The sequence below is a fragment of the Netta rufina genome (genome assembly GCF_964035555.1).
Source record: "Netta rufina genome assembly, chromosome: 10".
NCBI lineage: Eukaryota > Metazoa > Chordata > Aves > Anseriformes > Anatidae > Netta > Netta rufina.
The window spans coordinates 1,119,080-1,137,946 of record NC_140133.1 but is presented as its reverse complement, the minus strand read 5'-3'; the positions used below and the strand labels follow the sequence as shown (position 1 = coordinate 1,137,946).

Genomic DNA, 18,867 nt, shown 5'->3' with positions numbered 1-18,867 from the left:
TGAAATAATCTGTTAGCATAACCTTTTGTTCTAAAGGTAACCAAACCTAGAGAGGACATTGCAGTTGATGATGTTTTACTCATGTTTTCATAATGAACACATTGTGACATGTGATCTGAACTAAATGATGAGAGGTTATGAGGGGAAAAGAATGGAAGAAAACCTGTTAGGGAGCTGTGTCAGCATGTGAATTGATGGTGTCAAGGATTTTCAATTTTTAATATTTTAATTCTACTTTTAATATTTTTATTTTCTTTTATTTGGACTAATGGATTAGTAGTGAATAGAGGGGATTGGGTAGGCAATTTCCTTTTCATCTTTGTTTTTTTATAGCCAGGTACAAAAAATAGTACCTCAAAGTTTTCTCGAGTGACTAAATATTTTGAACTATGATTACTATCTGATATCTTGTTACAGGAAAATTCTGTGGAGGAGATCTTCCATTACCTATTTTGATTGGCTCCAATAGTATAAGGCTGAAATTTGTTTCTGACAGCAAGGATTATGGAACTGGTTTTTCCATGATGTATAAAGCTCTTACACCACATATACTTCCTAGTAAGTCTAAGTCTAGTAATATACCTGTCTGTGCTCTTGGGCGGTTGCCTGAAAAAATAAACTGGAGGAGAACACAGAAGAAGTTAGCTTGCTGCTCTTTTTGTTTTCTTTCTCAATTGTGTGAAAGCACCATGAGAGGTTTTCTGGATTTTATTTTTATTTTTTTTCCAAATGATTTAAGAGGTGCCTCCCTTTTTTTTTTTTTTTTTTTTTTCTCTGGATTTCCAGATTCTGGCTGTGAGTCCATAGCCGTCCTTTTTGAAGAAGGAGTGTTACAAAGCATGCACTATCCAGAACAGTACAGTAATCTGGCAGACTGTCAATGGATTATTTGTGCACCAGAGGACCATGTAATCAAGGTATAATATGAGTGCTTCTTGTGTCTACAGAATGGAAGCGGGTAACATTTAGTAGACACGAAAGCGTGCTGCTAAGGACAAACAAGATCTAGCAACATAACCTTGAATAATGCTGCTGGATACAGTTAAGAGAAATTGCTTTCCATCCCAAAAGCCAGATAGGTTTTGATTTCTCCTTTAGGTTAATAGTAAAATAGGATTTTCTGGTTTATCATGTGTCATCTTATTTTGACACATTTTTCTATGAAATTTAATATGACGTGTCACTTGTTAGAGGTCTGAATGACCCTAAAATAATCTTTGAGATTATTAAAGATGTTTTTGTAGATAATTGAATTTTAATTTGTGAATTTAACAATATTTTTTTTCTTTAATGTAAAGCTTACATACAAATCTTTTGAAGTAGAAGAGAGTGAAGATTGCTCTTACGATGCTGTGACTGTATATGAAGATGTGGGAAAAGAGGAGGAAATTGGTTTGACTTTTGATTTTCAACATATTTTGGGGATGAACTATCAGTCCTATGATTTTCAGTAGCTCTGTTTTACAGTGTAAAACCAAGTTCAACATTAGAATCTTGGGTGATGTTGAAGGTACCAGTTTGAGTACCATGAAAATACATGTATTGGTTCTTCTGTTCCACTTGTTGAGGCAAAAAGACATCTAATAACTATTTGGTGTATTTAAGTTCTATATGGAATGAAATCTGAATTCATGTAAATGAAGAGAAGAATTTAGGACAATAATTTGTTTTTATAGTAATTATGTTGGTCAGATCAGGAACAGAAAGCAACCCATGGGTTTCAGAGTCCAGTTTTTCTTCACTCCAGATGTGCATTCATGTTATTCTTACCACCCTGATAGAGATTCCCCTGGCTTATATCAAAAGAAAGGAAGACCTGTGCCAATCGAATCTTTTCAACACTAATTAATGCTGTTGCTTAGATTAGCACTGGCAGATGTTAGTGCTGAAACAGCAGTAAGGAAACCAATTTTCCAGTGTGTTCTATATGTAATGGCAACCTAAGAGCGTGAGTGCTGCGATAGTATCTTGCACAATGATACATGATTCTCCTTGCTCTTACGAGATAATTACTAAACAGACTGACAAGAATAATAGAATTGTCCTTCAGCCTCAGTCTGGTTATCTATTTCTCTCTTGTGTATAGTTCTTTTTTTATTATTATTTTTTAACCTTCCTATGTGGCAGCTGGAATGCACAGACTGTTGAAAGAGATAAGGATGAAAAACTACCTTCTAATCTGCTGTGAACATCTGCTTTCTGATCTTTAGCTAAGTCTTGTGGATTTGACCTACCAGCACCTGTTTTAAGCTCCTCTGCTCTGATGCTTGTTGTCTTTCACTCTGATGAAACAAAGACCTTTGAAGGATTCAAAGCTACAATCTCTTTTGTTCGTGTAACAGGTAATAGAAGTAACTTGGGAGACTGCCTCACTGGGGCAGCACAAAGGGCTCTGCACTGAATCTGGATATTCAGAATGATTTTGTTCTAGGAGATTTTCACATAATACATAGTTTCAGTGAAAAATAATACGAACCTATTGAGACATTGAACAAATGACTTATTGAGCAGGTAAAGAGAAACAATGGATCTCCCCCAAACCTCAGGGTTTTGTTTTGTGTAAAAGTATTTTGGTACATTTTAAATGGTACTTTAGTACCATGTGAATATGTAATAACACAGGCCCCTGCTGTAGAAATCTATTCCTTCTACAAAAATGATAATAGGGAAATAAAAATAATTTTGAAATAAAAGTATCATTCAAGACAACCCACTAACACATTTGTTATTTTCATTTGCTAGATTTAGATACTCTGAATTCAACTAGTGAAGAAGTTTTTGAAGATATGGATACGACTGTAGAAGAAATACAGGTTACAACAGGTATGTCAACCTGAGGTATGTTTTCTTCATGGGAATGTGGAGTACCTCTAGGACTGAAATGGTGTTTTCTCCAAATATTTAATGGCTGCATTCTGAGTTGTCCTAAGATTTTTTCCTTAGGATGTGTTGAGGAAATAAAAGATGAATAGTAACATTTCTATGTTTTAGCTTTTGAATAATAGAAGACATTTTTTGCTTGTTTCCTTCTTAAGTCACTTAGCGCAATACACTGTCAGTTTTACAGCCTGTCAGTCAGTTTTACAGCCTGTCAGTCAGTTTTACACCCTGCATCTTGGAAAATAATTGCAAAGAGTATAGGGTCTTTTCTGTTTCAGATGATACTTGTGGAGTGCCTTCAAATCAGCCCAGGTTCATCTTCAGTAGGATAATTGGAGGTGAAGAAGCAGTACCATACTCATGGCCTTGGCAGGTCAGCATACAAATTTCAAATGAGCATATCTGTGGAGGAGCTGTCCTTGCCAAAGAATGGGTTGTCACAGCTGCTCATTGCTTTAATTCTAAGTAAGTACACTGGGATGAACCCTTTGCTGTGAATATCTGCGATTGCACAGTGCATCTCTGCAGTGTGGTGGTCCTGCCTAGGGAGGCTGGCATGGTTTCGGTTACTACCTACTTGCAACTCAGTCAGGACTCTTTCTCTACACACAAATATTAGCCTTACAGTGGCTACTTAGGAAGCAGCCTCATTCTGTAGGATTGGTTTCCTTTCAGATCAGTCTACAGAAGAGATGACAAGACACTGTCATCTTGTCATCCATTGCTTATTCTCAGGCAGTTTCTCTCCGGGTCATTTACAGAGCATGATTTCCTCTAGGTAGAATCAACCTATCAAAAAGTCTTAAAATTACTAAATTTATATAGACTTTAAGAGGACATAAAGGAAGGTTTTGTGCACAGAAGCCAAGAGGGCAGTCTGTGAGACTTTCAGACTCTTTTTATAAACACTTTATAAAATGTACTTTAATTATTCATCTCATAGACTGAACTACCAATTTCAAATGAATCACACTTAGATTTTAAATTAATCTTCACATACTTCACATAAATTAAACTTCACATACATCTTGAGTCATTAAAAATGACACATCTTGAGTCATTAAAATCTTTTATAAAAATCCTCCCTGATAATGAGATATTCTGGACCAATTTTTAAATAAAGTAGTAATTACTTGAAAATGAGAGGAAGCATTCAAAAGCTAAGAATGACAAAGATATTTAGATATGTACATGTATATTTTCTATTGAACTCTGAAATGGAAATGCTGTTTTGAATTTTTGACTTTGTCTTTTAAGTTTCTAAATATTAGTTTGCAAAATTTTATGTCTGGAGCATTGTTGTACTGTGTTGAAAGTACTGCTCTAAGAGCCACAATAAGGAGGATTTTTCTGTCACACATTGCCAATGCATCAGAATTTGTGTACATGGCTTAATGTGATTTTATCCGGGAATTATGACATGTTTTCAAGAAGCTGAAAGGATTTGGTTAAGATAACAGAGAATGAAATGAAATGTACCTGTTACATTTCTTCATATCATTTGATGAGTAGTTATGATGTATAGGTTACCCATTTTTTTCATTAAGATAGGGACCAGCGCCATCCCTGGATGGTATTGACCATGCAGGCCTTGAGTCCTGCAGCAGACACTCTAAGTCTTTATAAATCTTATCTTTCTGTTAGTTCACTATGTGTTTGAGATATGCTATGGCCTCATCATGAGATTTCCATAGATTTGTATGGTAGTGTGGTCCTCAGGTGGTGTTGGTCCAGGAATATGTAGGGCTTTAGTATTTGTTTTGGGTGAGGGAGGTTATAAGATTCTCACGTTTTATGAATGTTGTTATAGCAGCCTGAGAATGGGCTTATATTGTATTTATATTTTTTTGGCAGGGAATTGTACAGAGACCTATGGATGGTGGTCACAGGACTTCATGATCTTACAGAGCAAGAATACAGACAGGTACTATAAGTTCTGCTTAATAACAGAAAGCATATCAATCTTACAAAATACATTTTTAATGTAAATGTATCTTTCAAGTTGTTCATGATGCAGCAATTTAACAGCCTGAATGCTGGTTTTAATCTGCATTTGTACAACGTTTTTTATTTGACTGACAGAGAACTTGCATCAATATAGACCTGTCTTCACCATTAATGAAGTGTAAAGCTCAGTATCCTGGAATATGTCTGAGGAGTGTATTGTTTCTAAATTTTGGTAATAGTTGGCTTGGTAATAGTTCCCAGAAATAATGAGGACACAGCTTTCCACTTTGCTCAGACTGGACAAATGTTTTTCCAAGACCCTTTTCCTACATTTGGTGGATGAAGCTTCCTGCACATTTCCTGATCCATGTCCAAGAAGCATAACCCTGACTTCTTAATAAAAGCAGCTGCTGAAGTTACCTGCTTTCTTATAAATATTTCTTCCTCCTCAGACATTGTGCAAATTTATAAGAGATTTTAAAAGAGCTTTAAAAGAAGATTTATAAAACCAAAGACTCAGATTCTCAAGTCACTCAGCAAATGTCAATGTCCTTGCTTTCCTAGAAAAGATCAGTGAAGCAGTATATTATACATCCAAGCTTTAACAAAACCACGATGGACTCAGATATTGCTTTACTGCAACTGGCCAAGCCCTTAGAATTCAACCACTATGTGCGGCCAGTGTGCCTCCCTGCGAAGGACGAAGTGATTCAGCCTTCAACGGTGTGCATCGTCACAGGATGGGGGACACATGAAGAAGGTATGTAGTCTTTGCCCTTTTGAGGGCTGATCAGGCTGTGGCTGTCTCTTATGGTTCGTTCTGTGTTGTAATGTTAATTCTATCTATACTTAGTCTCCTGGAGAACTGATTTGCTAAGAAGTTTTTGCTTGTGTAAGCTCAGCTAGACATGCGTGGATCTGAGTAGGAGTAAAGCAATCAGATAATAGAGATTTAGGCTATTTGAAAAAGAGAAGAGTAAAGCTGCTTTCTGGAAGCCCTAAATAAGCAGGCTGTCTAAAGCACTAGAGAGATACTGTGGAGAGCAGTCCTGCTCTGGAGGAAGAAAAAACTGAAGGGACCCAGAGATATTTCTCACTTTTTGTGATGTCAGGTGAGGCAGGTATCGTATCATTAATTAATACCTCTGCTGGTTTCTAAAATGTTTTTTTTTCTTCTTCTTTTTTTAAAGACAGAGAAAAGAGTAAAAAACTACGTCAGCTGGAAGTCCCTATCCTGGTGCTTGACAGATGTCAGACCTATTACATAAATCTGCCCAGTAAAGTGACTCAGAGGATGATCTGTGCTGGATTCCCTCTGGAAGAAGGCAAGGACTCATGCACAGTAAGTTGCACACATCATCTTTGCTTTCTAATACCTGGGGTATGTCCAGATGTGTTCTGAAAAGACGGGAATGTTGAAACCTCCCTAGGAGCTGTTCTCTTGCAAACAGGCTGTAGGTGATTTACAGTGGAACACACCTTAACAGTAGGATTTCAATTATTCATATTGTATAAAAAGGTACATCCCTTGACAAACGGTTATTTCTCTCACTGCCCTTAAAAACAGGGACACCCAAACACATGAGCAACCTTGAGCCTATTGTGTAGCTGAAGTTATCTTTTAAAAACATAAGGAGTGCTTTTGGATTGTAACAGGATTCCTTTGTCCTTGCGCAGGGTGATTCTGGTGGCCCATTAGTTTGTCCTTCAGAAGATGACTCAGGATTTTATACCCTTCATGGAATCACTAGTTGGGGCTTGGGCTGTGGAAGGAAGAGCTACCCAGGAGTATACACAAATATCGCGTTTTTTGTGGACTGGATCAAGCAGAGTGTTAATACTAGTGGTATGTATGAAAGCAAGCAAGCAAAAACTGATTAAATTAATCCTTTTGCTGTTGCTAGTGGCTCTCTTTGAGGCCTTTTCCAGGATGCCACTTTTATACTTGGGCGTCTAGCACTTTCTGAAATCTAGGCTGCTTAAAATACAACTAGCTGAGTGCCCAGAAGCTGGTGAATCTAAATCAATAGTCAGTTCTGAAAATCTTACTACTTCAGGATGTATTGTTATTCCTCTTCACCGCATTTCCCCTCCTGAAGAACAGTGCTTTTTATTATTGCTGCTTTGCTGCCTCATTTCTAAGGGTTGGGGGAGGTAGGGAGGTGTGAAATGACGCTTGATGACAGGTGAGTCCACTTCGAGGAGTTGACTGACAGACTTTGGTGTTTGCAAAGTTTACCTGGTGTTTTTTTTTTCCTTTCTTGTAGATCTTCCCATGTTCATGGTGTAGCTGTCAAAAGAGCAGTTCTGATGGACTACATTGTAAAGCACTTCCAAAGTACAAATGTCATTGAAAGCAACATTTGGTGAAGCGTATTAGATTATGACTGGTGAACAGATTACAAAGTAGCTGATACTTAGCTTGATTCTTGTACTGCCTATTTATCCAAGTGAGACTTTGACCATACCTGTATGTTCTTGGGAAATACAAAAGTTACTCGCATGCTTCTGGCACTGTTGGTCTGTATTAGAAGGAATGATAGGGAAAATGAGTCACCATATACATGTACTGAATGTCAAGCATGTCCTTGAATGTAGCACTGGAGAGAACAAAAATGAAGATGAAATAAGCACTTGTGTAAAACAGCTCGAGGAATAGTCCGTTATCTTTCCATTAAGGTCAATGAGAGTGTTACCTCTGGCTCTGAAAGGACCTAGGCAGTGGCAGTAGTAGTGCATTTGTGAGGAGCAGAAGAACATTGCCTAGTGATTAGTCAATCAAATTGCTGTGAAAATTATATTTTAATATGACCAAGCGATGGTCCCTATAGGCCTGATCTGACCAATTTGAGTGTTAAAATACTCTTTTCAGCTGAAAAACCTGGCCAGTCATACCAGTAAAAAAGGTACCTACTGCAGCAAGGAAGTTGAATTGCAGTGTAAAATACGTATTTTTTTTTCCCCCCTCTGGTTCTTTCCTATTATTTTTAATTTTTAAAAGCGATGTTTTGTTTAAAGAAGTCATGCAGTTCTGAGGAGTTAGAATGTGCTTACACCATCAATTGCCCATTGTTGTAACAATTTTTCTACATGTAACTGCATCAAAAGAACTTCAGTGCTTGTAGAAAGCCACTACCAAATGAGGAGAAGGCATAACTATCTCCAAAACTACTCAGGCTTTTAAGATGTAAGGTAGGATCAGCAATGAGCCAGGATGACTTGCATGACCACTACCTTCTGGTCTGCCTTCACAGTGGAATTTTCCATTAGTGTGAAGCCCTATGTATTAGCTCATGTATTCTGCAAGATTTTCATGGCTTGTTAAGATTAAAATTCCTCTGAAAGACATTTTCTTGACGTTACATAAGTTGTTGTGGATGTATGGAATTCTACAAAGTCAGGGCCGTGCTAGGTGGAAATGCTGATCTCAGCTATCCACAACTTTTCAATAATCTCTACAACCTGGGATGCTGGAGGTATGCTTTTCATACTTAATCAAAGGTTTCCCTTGCATCAGCCATGCACCCACTTTAATTCCATGGTTGCAATATTTTTTTTATTGATTGAGAGAAAAGAGAATCTGGGTCATTAGCTTAAGTTTTCGCTATACTTTTGTGAAGTCTGTATTTAACTGAACTGTTTGACATCAGTTATGTAAAGTATATTACTTAAGGTCGGTTCATCTTGGTTAGCAATGCAAGTATAGACTGAGGTCTAAATGAAGTCTTGATGACTTGTCCAATATTTGTAGTGTGGTGTTGCTATGCCTGTGGGGAATATGAAAATGGCTGAGATTCCAATTACTTGTATTCAGGACTTCAGTAATGGTCATCAAAGTTAACAGATGTGCTCACAAAGCATTAGGTATTGGATTGTCTTTGGAATCAAACCACTTGCTGGTTGCAAACTGTTGCAATTTTCTGGATTGAAGGAAAGTTGATGTTTTGATTAAAAAGTAACATCAGTTTTTCAAGCTGCTGGACATTTCATATATTCATTAAGTTTTGAAAACAGCAACTAGTATTTGTTATTTTAACAAATTGCTTGTTGTTCAAATAGAAATATTTGAAAACTCTGGTGTTCTAGGCCAACCACCTTTGGCACCATGCAATAACTAGCAAATTAATCTATTAATTAATATATCCATATAGCCCAATTAATCTATCCATATAATCAAAGAGGTACTGTGTAATCCACATGCTTCTAAGTGAGCACGTCTGCTTGTAAACAGCAATTTGTTTAATGCCTCAGTGGCTGCTTGCACAAAAAGATGTGATGACAAGCTCCAATTAGATTTGCAAATTGTGGTGTGTGAGGGGTTGCATAGAGGCTCCCAAAGGGGGTTCAGGTCCACACAAAGGCTTCCATTGGGAGCACTTTTTGATGGGAGAAACTGACGACATACATGTTTTTTAGGGTCATATTTAGTGTTAGGGTTACATTTAGAGTTGTTTGGAAAGAGAGAAAACGCAGAGTGCTGTTGTGTGTCAGGTTGCATAAAGGCTACCAAAGGTAGTTCAGGTCCACTCAAAGGTTTCCACTGGGAGCACTTTTTGATGGGAGAAACTGGCGACACATGTTTTCTTTAGGATCCTAATTACGGCTAGGCTTAGTATTTCGTTTAGGGTTACATTTAGTTTTGTTTGGAAAGAGAGAAAGCAAAGAGTCCTGTTATGTGTTGTGTTGGACTGTGGCAATGGGGGTAGACAAGCCCCATGGCTGGCGATAACATTGGACTCTTAATCATGAGGCCAGGAGGAATGTAAAGTGTTTAGAAGGAACAAAGAAGGGACTATTCAGGAGACGCTTTGCCATCTGGGACTGCTTTTTCTTCAGTCATTAAGACACGGAAGTTTCCGGGTGTTAGTGGTTGGTGGGCAAAGTTGTTTGACCAATGAATATTTAGTGGAAAAGTACTGCTGTAGAGCGAATGGTATGAGAAGGGAGGCTGTCCTCAATAAGAGATAGTTAAAGTTATGCCCTCAGTGAGAGAGTCCTGTCATCTGGAATGAGCCTGAGAAAGTGCATTTTGATAGGGGACTGCCCTGCACTCAGATTTTGTCCCTCCTTCTTGCCTTCCCCTCCTCACCTCCGCCTTTTCCAGCTGTGAGCATTTCTGTGCTCTCAAGACCTTTTCCAGGCACTGCTGTAGACCTGCAGTTTGCTGACCGCAGCAGCGGACAGATGTGAATTTTGGATCAGCTGACAGGATGGACTGCTCAGGAAGAGCATCCTTAGCCTTTCCTCACTTGTGAGGTAGACATCAAGGCTAATCTGTCCTGTGTTTCCCTCGTGACAAGCTGATCAAGTCAAATAAGGCCTGGCTGGAGTGAAAGCAGTTTCATTAACATTAACCCACTTCACACGCAGTTCTTCCCTCACTTAGCCATATGAGGGTAGTGCTTTGTTTTCACCCCAGACCAGTGCTAGAATAGTTGTCTAGATGCTCTAAAACAGCATATGTACATTCAGTGCATCTGTGAGAAATCAACCAGGGAAGTTAGGAAGATAAACAGTATTCCCTGACCTCTTCCAACTCCTTCATTTAATGTTGACCTCATTTTGATATGGGTTTGTCTTGCCATTTCTCTTCATTATTTCACCAGATTGGTACCTGTGTCGACTTAAAGGTAAAAACAAGCATGAAGTCAATTGCACTTCCTGTAATTACCTAGTTATTAAAAGGGAAAGACATTTATTTAATTTGCTTTGAAACCTGTGAGCTCATGAGGTTTGTTAATTTTGTAGGAAGTAAATAAGTTCCAGTGTTCTGTTCTGGAATTTATCACTTTTTACCTATTTCCATTTGAACTCATAGTTCAAGCTCTGCAGGGGTTATGGGTTAGGGTAAGGGTAAGTGTAAGGTAAGGGTAAGCTTTAGGGCATGGGTAAGAGGTAGGCTAAATGGAAGGGTTAGGGTAAGGGTAAGGTTAAGGATAAGGTTTAGGGTTAGGGTAAGGTTTAGGGTAAGGGTCAGGGTTAGAGTAAGGGTAAGAGTATGGATAAGGGTAAGGGTTAGTGTAACAGGCTTACGGTAGGGGTGAAGGTAAGGATATGGGTTAGCATAATGGTATGGGTACAGGTAAGGGTATGTGTAAGTGTAAGGGTTAGGGTAAGTGTAAATATAAGTTTTAGGGTAAGGTTTGTGGTAAAGGTAAGGGTAACGGTAAGGGTTAGTGTTAGGGTATGGGTAAGAGTAAGTGTAATGGTAATGGAAAGGGTTAGGGTAAGGGTATGTGTAAGTGTAAGGGTTATGGTAAGTGTAAATGTAAGTGTTAGGGTAAGGTTTGGAGTAAGGGCTAGTGTTAGGGTAAGTGTTAGGGTAAGGGTAAGGGTTAGGTTAAAGGTATGGTTTAGGGTTAGGGTACCAGAAAGGGTAAGGGTTAGTGTAAGGGTTAGGGTTAGGTTAAAGCTAAATGGAAGGGTACGGGTTAGCAAAAGGGTATTGGTAGGAGTACAGGTAAGGGTAAGTGTACAGTTTACAGTAAGAGTAAGATTAAGGGTAAGTGTAAGGCTTAGGGTAAGTGTAAATGTAAGTGTTAGGGTAAGGTTTAGAGTAAAGGTAAGGGTAAGAGTTAGTGTTAGGGTAAGGGTAAGGCTAATTTTTAGGGTAAGGGTAAGGGTTAGAGTAAGTGTTAGGGTTGCGATAAGGGTAAGGGTTAGTGTAAGGGTTAGATTAAGGGTAAAGGTAAGAATACGGGTTAGCCTAAGGGTATGGGTCCAGATAAGGGTAAGTGTTAGGGAAAGGGAAAGGGTTAAGGTAAGGATAAGGGTAAGGGTTAGGGTAAGGTTAAGGGTAAGGGTAATTGTTAGGGTTATGGTAATCATAAGAGTAAGGGTAAGGTTAAGGGTAAGGTTTATTGTAAGAGTAAGGGTTAGGGTAAGGGTAAGTGTAAGGCTAATTGTTAGGATAAGGGTAAAGGCAAGGGTTAGGATAAGGGTAAGGTTTAGAATAAGGGTTAGGGTACCAATAAGGGTAAGGATTAGTGTAAGCGTTAGGGTTAGGTTAAGGGTAAGGGTAATGGTTAGGGTAAGGGTAAGTGTAAGGGTTAGGGTAAGTGTAAGTGTTATGCTAAGGGTAAGGGTAAAGGTAAGTGTTACAGTAAGGTTAGGGTTAGGGTAAGAGTAAGGGTAAGGGTAAAGGTAAGAGTAAGTGTAATTGTAAGGTTAAGGGTAAAGGTAAGGGTAAGGTTTAGTGTAAGGGTTAAGGTTAGAGTAAGTGTAAAGGTAACGGTATGGGTTAGCATAAGTGTATGGGTACAGGTTAGGGTAAGGGTTGGGTTAATGGTTAGGGTAAGGGTTTGGTTAAGCATTAGTATAAGGGTTAGGGTAAGGATAATGGTAAGTGTAATGGTAAGGGTAAGAGTAAGGTTAGGGTAAGGGTAAAGGTAAGAGTACGGGTAAGAGTAAGTTTAGGGTAAGGGTTTAGCTTATGGTATGGATTAGCATAAGCTTATTGGTAAGGGTAATGGTTAGGGTAAGGGTAAGGGTAACATTAACGGTAAGCGTAAGGCTAAGTGTAAGTTTAACAGTTAGGGTAAGCGTAAGGGTTAGGGTGAGGGTAAGGGTAAGGTTAGGGTAAGGGTAAGCGTAAGGTTTAGATTAAGGGTAAGGGGTAAGTGTAGCAGAAAGGGTAAGGGATAGGGTAAGGATAAGGTTAAAGGTTAGGGTAAGTGTTAGGGTAAGGGCAAGCATAAGGGTAAGGGTTAGGGTAACAGTTAGGGTAAGGTTTACTGTAAGGGTAAGCGTAAGGGTAAAGGGTAAGGGTAAGGATAAGTGTAAATGGAAGTGTTAGGGTAAGGGAAAGGGTTAGTTTAAGGATTCTGGTAAGTGTAAGGGTAGGGGCTAGGTTAAGGTTAAGGTAACAACGGTTAGTGTAAGGGTTAGGGTAACGGTTAGGTTAAGCGTTATTGTAAGTGTAAGGGTTAGGGTAAGGGTAACGGTAAGGGTAAGGGTTAGGGTAAGCTTAAGATTCAGGGTAAGGATAAGGGTATGGGTAAGGTTAAGGGTAAGGGTTATGGTTAGTGTAAGGGTAAAGGTAAGGTTATGGATTACCATAAGTGTATGGTTATGGATAAGGGTAAAGGTAAGTGTTACGGTAAGGGTAATTGTAAGGGTAAGGTTTAGGGTAAGGGTAAGTGTAAGGTTTACGGTAAGGGTTAGGATAACTGTAAGGTAAGGGTAAGGGAAAGAGTAAGGCTAAGGGTAAGACTAACTTTTATTGTAAGGGTTAGGGTAAGGATAAAGGTAAGGGTATGGGTTAGCATAAGTGTATGGTTACGAGTAAGGGTTACGGTAAGGGAAAGAGTAAGGTTTAGGGTAAGGGTAAGAGTAACATTAAGGGTAACGGTACTGGTAAGGGTAAGTGTAAGGGTTAGGGTTTTGGCAAGGGTAAGGATAAGGGTAAGAGTTAGGGTAAGTGTTTGGGTAATGTAAGTGTTAGGGTATGGGTTAGGGTAAGGGATAGGATAATGGTAATGGTTTGGGTTAGGGCAAGAGTTAGGTTAAGTATAAGGATAAGTGTTAGGTTAAGGGTTAGGGTAAGGGTAAGTGTTAGGGTATGGGTTAGAGTAAGGGTAAGCATATCGTTAAGTGTATGTGTAAGGTTAAGTGTTAGGGGAAGGGTAAGTGTAACGTTAAGTGTAAGGGTACGGGTAAGGGTAAGAGTTAGGGTAAGGGTAAGGTTTAGGGTAAGGGTATGAGTAAGGGCAACGGTTAGTGTAAGGCTAAGTGTAAGGGTTAGGGTAAGGGTAAGTGTTAGGGTAAAAGTTCGGGTAAGGGTAAGTGTTAGGGTATGGGTTATAGTAAGGGTTAGGGTAAGGGAAAGGGTAAGGATATCGTTAAGTGTATGGGTAAGGGTAAGTGTAAGGGTTAGGGTAAGGGTAAGTGTAAGGGTTAGGGTAAGGGTAAGTGTAAGGGTTAGGGTAAGGGTAAGTGTAAGGTTTAGGGTAAGGGTTACGGTAAGGGTTACTTTAAGCGTTATTGTAAGGGTAAGGGTTAGGGTAATAGTAAAAGTTAGGGTAAGTATAAGAGTAAGGGTAAGGGTAAATATAAGGGTATGGGTTAGCATAAGGGTATGGTTACGGTAAAGGGTAAAGGTAAGGGTTAGGGAAAGTGATAAGGTAAGGGTAAGGATAAGGGTAAGGGTTAAGTGTTAGGGTTAGGGCAAGGATTAGGGTAAGGATCAGATTAAGTGTTAGGGCAAATTTTAGGGTAAGGGTTAGGGTAACGGTAAGTGTAAGGGTTCGGGTAATGATAAGGGTAAGGGTATAGGTAACGGTATGGGTAAGGGTAAGGATTAGGGTATGGGTAAGGGTAAGGATTAGGGTATGGGTAAGGGTAAGGATTAGGGTTAAGGTTTCGGTAAGGGTAAGGGTGAGGTTAAGGTTTAAGGTAAGAGTAAGGGTAAGAGTTAGGGTAAGGGTGTTAGGGTATGGGTAAGGTAATGGTTAGGGTTAGGGCAAGTGTTAGGGTAAGGATAAGGGTAAATGTTAGGGTAAGGGTTCGGGTTATTGTAAGTATTAGGGTATGGGTTAGAGTAAGGGTTAGGGTAAGGGTACGTGTAAGGGTTAGGGTAAGTTTAAGGGTAAGGGTAAGAGCAACAGTAGGGTAACCTTAAGGGTAGGGGTAAGGGTAAGGCTAATGGAAGGTTAAGGATTAGGGTAAGGGTTAGGGTAAGGGTAAGAAGGGATAGGGTAAAGGTTACGGTAAGGATTAGGTTAAGCATTAGGGTAAGGGTTATGGTAAGGGTAAATGTAAGGGTTAGGGTAAGGGTAAATGTAAGGGTTAGGGTACGGATAAGGTTAAGAGTAAGGGTTATGGTAAGGATTAGGTTAAGTGTTAGCGTAAGGTAAGGGTTAGGGCAAGGGTAAGGGTAAGGAAAAGGGTAAGTGGTAGGGTAATGGTTAGGGTAAGGGTAAGTTTTAGAGTGTGTATTAGCGTAAGGGTTAGGATAAGTGTAAGTGTAAGCGTTAGGGTAAGGGTATGGGTAAGGGTTTAGGTAATGGTAAGTGTTAGGGGAAGGGTTAGGGTAAGGGTAATAGCAATGTTTAGGGTAAAGGTAAGGGAAAGGGTAAGGGTATGCGTATGGGAAAGTGGAAGTGTTAGAAAAAGGGTTAGTGTAATTGTTAGTTTAAGGGTTAGGGTAAGGGTAAGGCAAAGGGTAAAGGTAATGCTAAGGGTTAGGGTAAGGTTAAGATTAAGGGTAAGGATATTCATAAGGGTAAGGATAAAGGTATGGGTAAGGGTAAGGGTTAGGGTATGGTTTAGTGTAACTGTTATGGTTAGGGTAAGGGTAAAGGTAAGGTTATGGATTATAATAAGTGTATGGTTATGGGTAAGGGTTAAGGTAAGTGTTACGGTAAGAGTAAGGATAAGGGTTAGGGTAAGGGTAGGTGTAATGTTTACAGTAAGGGTCAGGTTAAGGGTAAGGTGAGGATAAGGGCAAGGTTTAGGGTAAGGGTAAGAGTAAAGGTTTGGGTAAGGGTAAAGGAAAGGGTAAGGGTAAGATTAACTTTTATTGTTTAGGGTTAGGGTAAGAATAAAGGTAAGAGTATGGGTTAGCATAAGTGTATGGTTATGGGTAAGGGTAAATGTAAGGGTTACAGTAAGGGTAAGAGTAAGGATAAGGATAAGAAGGGTTAGGGTAAGGGTTACGGTAAGGGTTTGCTTAAGCATTAGGATAAGGTAAGTGTTAGGGTTAGGGTAAGGGTAATGGTAAGTGTATGGATAAGTGTAATGGTAAGGGTAAGGACCCTTATGGTAATGGTAAGGACCCTAACGGTAATGGTAAGGACCCTTACCATTACACTTATCCATACACTTACCATTACCCTTAGGTGAAGGGTAAGGGTAAGGTTAAGAATAAGGGTAAGAGTAAGGATAAGAATAAGGGGAAGGGGAAGGGTATGGGTAAGGTTAAGAGTTAGGGTAAGGGTAATGTTAAGGGTTAGGGTAAGGGATAGGGAAGGGATAGGGTAAGGGTAAGGTTAGGGTAAGGGTAATGGTAAGGGTAAGTGTAAGGGTATGGGTAAGGTTATTGGTAACGGTAAGTGTAAGGGTAAGTGTAATGGTAAGGGAAAGGGTTAGGGTAAGGGTAAGCTTTAGGTTTAGGGTAAGGGTAAAGGTAAGGGTTAGGTTAAGGGATAGGGTAATGGTAAGGGTAAGAGTTAGGGTTATGGCAATGATTAGGGTAAGGATAAGAGTAAGTGTTAGGGCAATTGTTAGGGTAACGGTAAGTGTTACGTATGGGTTAGGGTAAGGATAAGAGTAAGTGTTAGGGTAAGGATAAGGTTAAGGGTAAGGGTAAGAAGGGATAGGGTAAGGGTTAGGGTAAGGATTAGGTTAAGCATTAGGGTAAGGGTAAGTGTTAGGGTAAATATTAGGGTAAGGATAAGTTTTAGAGTATGGGTAGCATAAGGGTTAGGATAAGGGTAAGTGTAAGTGTTAGGGTAAGGGTAATAGTAAGGTTTAGGTTAACGGTAAGGGTAAGGATAAGGTTACGGATAAGTGTAATAGTAAGGGTAAGGGTACGGGTTAGGGTAAGGGTAAGAGTTAGGGTATGGGTAAGTTCAGGGTAAGGGTAAATGTAGAGGTTAGGGTAAGGATAAGTGTTAGGGTATGGGTTAGGGTAAGGGATAAGATAAGGGTAAGGGTAATGGTTAGGGTTAGGGTAAGGATAAGGGTACGGGTAAATGTTAGGGTAAGGGTTTGGGTTATTGTAAGTGTTAGGGTTAGAGTAAGGGTTAGGGTAAGTGTAAGCGTAAGGGTTAGGATAAGGGTAAGGGTAAGGATATCGTTAGGGTATGGGTAACGTTAAGTGTTAGGGTAATGGTAAGTGTAATGGTTAGGGTAAGGGTACGAGTAAGTGTTAGGGTACAGGTTATTTTAAAGATAACGGTAAGGGTTAGGGTAAGTGTAAGGGTTATGGTTAGTGTAAGGGTAAGAGTTAAGTTTAGTGTAAGAGTAAGGGTAAGGGTAAGGATAAGTGTAAATGTAAGTGTTAGGGTTAGGGTAAGGGTAAGGGATAGGGTAAGGGTAAGAGTAAGTGTTAAGGTAGGCGTAAGGGTAAGTGTAACATTAAGGGTAAGTTTAAAGGAAAGGGGAAGGGGAAGGATTTGGGTAATGTTAAGGGTAAGAAGGGTTAGAGTAAGTGTTACGGTAAGGGTTAGGTAATGCAGTGTACAACCTGGGACGTCACACCCAGAACTGCCTCTGGCAAGGTGAGTGAGGAACAGATGTAGCAGTTGTTGTGTTGTAGGTCTCACTGTTCCTCTAAGCATCCCCTCTTTGTCTTTTAGAGGTGTTGTAGCTGTTTGAAGAGGGTAGATTGAAGCATCTGCCTCGGGGGCTGGTAAGCGGCAGAGGTAAGGGAGCAGATGAGAGTAACTTACCTAGTTGTGCTGTGTCTTTGGATGCTGCATTGGCCTATGCGTTTCTTTTTCTTTCACAGGTGTCTCGCACAGGCTCAAGGGAGCAAACTGCACTCTGAAGAGCTGTGTAAGAAGAGGGGCTGGTCATGAGCTGGGTTGGAGCAGAACGACCAAGTAGCACAAGGTGACTATGAAAGGTGTCCGTCTTGCTTTGCAGGTGCCGTGGCAGGCTCTCCACAGAAGCGACTGAGGATATGAGATAAGGCCAGAGAGCGACAAGGAGCAGCACGTGCAGGGATGGTTTTGAAGCGCTGCGGTGGCTTACTCTTCTGTTCATCAGGTGCCACAGGCAAGGTGGGTTGTGATTAAGGAGGTATTGGGGAGGTATTGGGGAGGCAAGGACAATCCGCAGACAAGGACTGTATATCTCGAAACAAGACACTGGAACTCATGATAAGGAAGCGGCAGGCGGACAGAGAAACGAATGTAAGGACTATAAATCCCGAAACTGGACATTGGAATTCATTATAAAGATACAACAAACGGAAGAATTAGCAACAACCAGCTCTTGCAATTAAGAAACATGCCAATTCAGCAGATTCCTGACCAAAGGTGAAAAGTACACTGTGAGGAAGACTCGGGGTCTTCCTCCCAAAGACCCCTGCCCACGTCCCAAAGACCCCTGCCCACAATTCTTGGAAGGCTCTGCGCAGGCGCAAGGTGCCAAAAGGCTAATTAGCATGAGAAGCGAGGGAAGGCGGGGATAGGTAATGCATATGTATAGGTGCTTGTAGAATATTGATAGATTGATTGTATAAATTCAAGACTGCTTTCTGCTTTGGGTATGCACGATAGGTGGAGAGATCCCCCGTGCATCCAGCGCTGCAATAAAGAATATACCACTTAAAGGAATTTCGGCTTCGATCTTTGAATCAATTTGGCGACCCAGATGGGACAACCTCTCTGCCGGACTGCAGGACCTGCTGGGAACAGGACTCCCTAGGGTACCCCCGGGATTTCCCGGAGGGACTCCTCGACTCACCGGATCACTGCGGAGGCAGACAAGGACCCCATCATTGTAAGTGAGTATATTCTTTATTCTGGTTTGGTTTTCTGGTAGACCGGTCATCTGGAACTGTCTGTAAGTCAGAAGGTGATCTTCTGCGAGGCAGTGTTTGGTATATACTTTGTGGTTAGCACCATAAGTATATGTTTGGGGACCTTAAGGAAGGAGCTCGCTTTAAGGTCCATCTGGAATTGTGTTGTCTATTTCGGTTTTCTGACTCATGGAGTATGGTATTTAACTCTGGTTATTGTTACTGCGATTTTGGCTATTTTCCTGGTGGTAATAGTAGGTTCGTGGCATTGTTATAAGAAAGATATCGTTACGGTGTTACACAGTTCGTTTTTCTGACTTATCGCATGTGGAATTTGACTCTGACTATTGTTACTGTGATTTTGGCAATATTGCTGGTAATAGTAGTTTTGTGACATCGCTACTGAAAGATATTGCGTGCCCGTATTTTTGTGAGTGATACGTTTTGTGATACGCTTTTGTAAGTAACATGTGTATTCTGAAAGTGTAAACTGGAAAACGGGGGGGCAAACAAGCAGTGAAATTTTAAAGAAAAGTGTGTTAGGATGTGTTTGAAGTCACTGGAAGGATATT

The 18,867-nt window shown here is 40.1% G+C and overlaps 1 protein-coding gene across 1 annotated transcript in view; it reads left to right on the top strand.

Moving 5' to 3' along the window:
* The window catches only part of OVCH2 (ovochymase 2), a 31,907-nt gene extending 24,687 nt beyond the window's left edge, over positions 1-7,220 (top strand). The window contains exons 12-22 of the mRNA XM_084292962.1: positions 418-558; positions 787-917; positions 1,299-1,392; positions 2,211-2,342; positions 2,743-2,823; positions 3,159-3,345; positions 4,735-4,804; positions 5,392-5,591; positions 6,022-6,169; positions 6,505-6,673; positions 7,095-7,220. Of these exons, the coding sequence (XP_084149088.1) occupies positions 418-558; positions 787-917; positions 1,299-1,392; positions 2,211-2,342; positions 2,743-2,823; positions 3,159-3,345; positions 4,735-4,804; positions 5,392-5,591; positions 6,022-6,169; positions 6,505-6,673; positions 7,095-7,117 (1,376 nt within the window). The 3' untranslated portion in view covers positions 7,118-7,220. The remainder of the gene's footprint in view (positions 1-417; positions 559-786; positions 918-1,298; positions 1,393-2,210; positions 2,343-2,742; positions 2,824-3,158; positions 3,346-4,734; positions 4,805-5,391; positions 5,592-6,021; positions 6,170-6,504; positions 6,674-7,094) is intronic.
* Positions 7,221-18,867: the final 11,647 nt, after the last annotated feature.